General features: G+C 29.7%; 1 protein-coding gene across 1 annotated transcript; it reads right to left on the bottom strand.

Annotated features, from left to right (window-relative positions):
• Positions 1,498-4,106, bottom strand: LOC107625698 (protein PHLOEM PROTEIN 2-LIKE A9). The gene is made up of 3 exons (XM_016328393.2): positions 3,912-4,106; positions 2,867-2,946; positions 1,498-2,093 (listed from the first exon to the last, which is right to left on the bottom strand). The coding sequence occupies exons 1-3, from the start codon at positions 3,963-3,965 to the stop codon at positions 1,724-1,726; spliced, it is 504 nt and encodes a 167-aa protein (XP_016183879.1). The 5' UTR covers positions 3,966-4,106; the 3' UTR covers positions 1,498-1,723.

Here is a 4,306-nt window from a genome sequence, read left to right as displayed (position 1 = left end):
ACACTTTTAAGAAAAAATTATATTTTTATAGTATATTACTTATCTCATTGTGATGCTAGTTAGAATTTTCTTAGTGGGTCATTAGAGTTTAGATGCATTATCTGTAATTTTGATGAGTGTTGGGTAAAAGGTTGTTTTCGGAAATTAGATAATGCTAGTGTTTTTAAGGTTGAGCTTCAAGCTATTTGGAGGGATTTAATCCTTATTTGGGAATGTGGTTTTTGCCATGTTTTTTTGGGAGACATTATTTAAATGCTTTTTTTTATAGTACATAGAAAAAAGTTTGACGATATTATTCTTTAAAGATTTAAGAGACTCTAAGTTAAATTTAAAAGACTAATATCACCTTGATGCAAAGAACAACCAATTTTATAGCTAATTTTATGGTTAAGAATACTTAAACGCAAAAGAGTATGTGAAATGATTTCAACCTTAGAATGATTTACATCATTTTATATGTTTAGATACGAAACAAGCCATTATGCATATATAGTATTACAATTCTACTAGGAGAAAGAACACCAACCAATTTTTACATTAAATCTCAACTAACTATGATATTGGGCATATTATGCATGCTAGTTCTTAGATGACTTTTGAATGCTAATTATCTTAGATACCTTTTTTTTAGTATAGAAACATGCCTCATATATCACTGTAGTAGTATGATTGTTCAAATCAATTGAAATTTGAATATTCTTTGAATCAAAATAACCAAATATTATTGTTCAAATAACCCTTCAATGTAGACATCATTAACGCTCCAGTCTAATTTATTAAAGAAAATGCTTGTATGACTTTTAGATGTTATATATAGTGGAGTTTTAGATGTTTTAATTTGATACTTTGATTTCTTTTGAGAATATAAATTACACAAAAAAAAAAATAAAAGAAAAATGACACCTTAGGATCATTTCAGCAGCATCATTACTCGTCTCAATAATTACAACATTTGAATTGAAATCCCATGCAAAAATGTTAATATCGATTGAAGATGTCATTGAAAATCAAAGAGGATTATGTACATCAATAGAATAGGTGTTTTTCACTCTCCTAATTCAAAAAGATGTATAGATATTTGAGGGATACAAAGTGAGATGGGCGTGAGAACGTGATTGTGCCACCAATTCGTACATCAAGTGTGTGTGATTGCAAACAAAAGAGAGTAAGAACAAACTGGTGGCCCGTAAAATAGCGAAAAAGCAACCAATAGGTTGAAGAGGAAGAGAACTTGTAGAATAATATTACAAATCCAAGTCTTTATGGAACAATTTATTGGCGGCAAACCCTTAAATGGAATTCAGTACCGCAGCGGATTAATTTTTGACCTGTCGGGTTGAGGAATACCGTAGAAAACAAAAAAAAATGTTACAAATCTAAGTCTTTTTATAAATAAAATCTAACCAAGTTAAAGAATAAAATTTAGAATAATACTAGTCATAACTAATTTTTATTATATTAGATCAACTTAGTTGAATTTGATTAACAAATAGACTTGCATGAGTAATATTATTCTTTATATTATTACATTATGGCCTGGTCACACACATACTGAACAAAAAACAGAAATAAAATATCATCATAAACATAATAATTCAATTGACTTATTACAATCATTTTCATGCATGGCAATATCGCAAACCCTTTATTGCTTTATATATATATATTAATTATATGTCTGCCGAAGGGCATAATAATGTTGTTCTAGACTTGTAGTGCACTCTCAATTGATGCATGTGACATTGGCTTTGATAATTTGAATGCCACCTTTCCATCTACCGCTCCACACTTCATACAATCCAAAGTAGAGATTGGCATCAGAATCTGAAATTGCTGCTGGGAACGACACTTCAAGAGGTTCACCTGATGGAATGGTCACGTGACCCTCACAACCTGATAGTTTCGCTTCTTTGAATGAATACCTCCCTGTTTTGCTTGCTTTGGCCATCACAAGTACTTGAGTCTCATCCCAACCGAATGCATCACGCTTCACATTCAACTCAAATTCAACTTTGTATTTCTTCCCCTTCTTTAATTCCTTCACTACTCCTGATACTTCCAGCCATGATACTTGTATCAACTCTGCCTCGCTCCTGAAATCATGTCATCATGGTGTATGTGAGTGTAATGAGAATGCATGGTAAGGATTTAATTATGATACCATTTCTCCAATAAAAAGAACGCATTTGGCATAGATATAGTACACGACACAACACAAGACATGCCGACACACTAATTTCAATTTTTTTTGTAAAATTCAAAGACTAGATAAATAGATATAAAATATAAAATACGCGGACACACTAATTTCAATTTTTTTGTAAAATTCACTACAAAAAAAAAAGGCCTATGGTCACGTTTTTTTTTGCCACGCTTCCAAAAGTGGTCAATGACCACATTTTTATGAGGGTGGTCATTGATTAGAGATTTGACCACATTTTTTTTTCTACGCTTAAAAAACGTGGCAAAAAGGTATGTTTAAAAAGATAGATAGATAGATAGTATTTTTTAAAAAGATAGATATGTTTAGTGTATCTAAAGAAGTGTTTTTTATTTTTTATTAAGATACAGAAGATCGAATATACCCGTATCAAATAAGTGTCGAATGAGTGTTGTGACCAAAATATACCTAACATGCGAATACAAAAACTCATTGAACATCCTTAACACNNNGAACTCTAGATAGAATATATAAACTCTAATATTATATTGTGATATTATTTTATTAAAAAATTTAAATTGGTAGTAGAGGGAGTAATTATCTCTAACACACCGGGCGGAAGATATATGATACAACATTCGATATTGATTTTGATAAAATTGGGAAAAGAGAAAAGAATTTAATTGAAGTGACTATGATACTCACTCGGTTACTTTCCAGTATCGAGGATCATTTCCCCAGACGATGTTGAGTCCAGTTGGTTTTATTATGAAGTTATCTGCAACCTGCATGCATTACGGCATTATATGATAATTTTCACCTTGACCCTAAACAAATATTGTTCTTTAATATGAAAAACAAATTTTTAAAAGTAAATACTATTTTCATGAAACACTACTAAAATTAAACCCTAAACCACTACTATTCCCTTGATTGATGCCATCTCCTTACATACACTTCTACTATAAGTCGCATTTTTTTTCCTTTCTCTTTTTAAATGGTTGTAATCAAAATTAAATTCATTATATAGTTAGAATTTTATGTTGAAAAATATTCTATAAACATTAAAAAATCAGTCAACAAATTGATTATTATATATTTGTTTAACAAAGTAATTAATTATAAGAATAATAAAACATGTTATAATAAAATAAGTAAACCCATGTTATAGCTGAATAATAAAACTTTTTACAACAGTATAATTTAAAAAAAAAAAGAAAATCATGACTACCAAATATGTATTCTTATGAGATAAATAATTAATATTTAATTTTTTATATACATAATATAATTGTTTTATGTTTGTCAATATAATTCTAATAAAATCTATAAAAGATAACAACTTATGAAGTAAAATAAAGTGCAAAATAGACCAACTATAAAAGTGGTTATCATAGGGATAGACAAAAAAAATTGAAAAGATTTAAATATATATATCTATAATTTTCATTTTTCTCCGTAATCTCAATTTCTCATTATAATATGTATATATTAGGTGAAAAATAAATCTCCCTACTTGGCACATCAATCTATCTAACTTTGAATTATATATAGGAAAAGTCTAGAGGGCAGCAATTTTTTTAAATTCTGGCCAGCATGTAACCAACAAAGAAAAGTGAGCCATTGGATGAAATCTCACACCAATCTCACACCATTAAAATCATCATTGATGACTATTTGATAGCTACAAATCACAAAAGTTGCTGACCCCTAGCATTCCTCATAAATATATTTGAAAAAGTGTACTCACCGGCTGAATAGCCCTCGGGTCCGCGGTGTGATGAGGCTTTTTGAAATTCATCATCCTCAGAAATCAGCCAAAATTATTTATATGTTACGTTGATCTGATCTGCAGCTACTATCTTTCTTCCTCTTTTCTTGTTTTCTTTATGTGTGATTTCGTTTCCTTAACCAAAGTTACAGGGAAATTTGTGCAGCAGCGAGCAATGATTTATAGTTACATCTACATACATGAATAAAAATGGAATAACATGTCCTAGTCATGAGTGAATAAGCTAAGAATAAGTTATCTTAGGGAGGAAAAGGAAAAGAAGAATAGGATAACTTTAACACATAAAGAATCAAGAAAATAGCGTGAACGTAACTTTCCTGCAAGAATTATATTCCATACAATGAAGAGAGTTA

This window comes from Arachis ipaensis, chromosome B02, assembly GCF_000816755.2.
Source record: "Arachis ipaensis cultivar K30076 chromosome B02, Araip1.1, whole genome shotgun sequence".
Taxonomy (NCBI): Eukaryota; Viridiplantae; Streptophyta; class Magnoliopsida; order Fabales; family Fabaceae; genus Arachis; species Arachis ipaensis.
The sequence above is the reverse complement of the archived record's forward strand: the minus strand, read 5'-3'. Positions and strand labels throughout refer to the sequence as shown.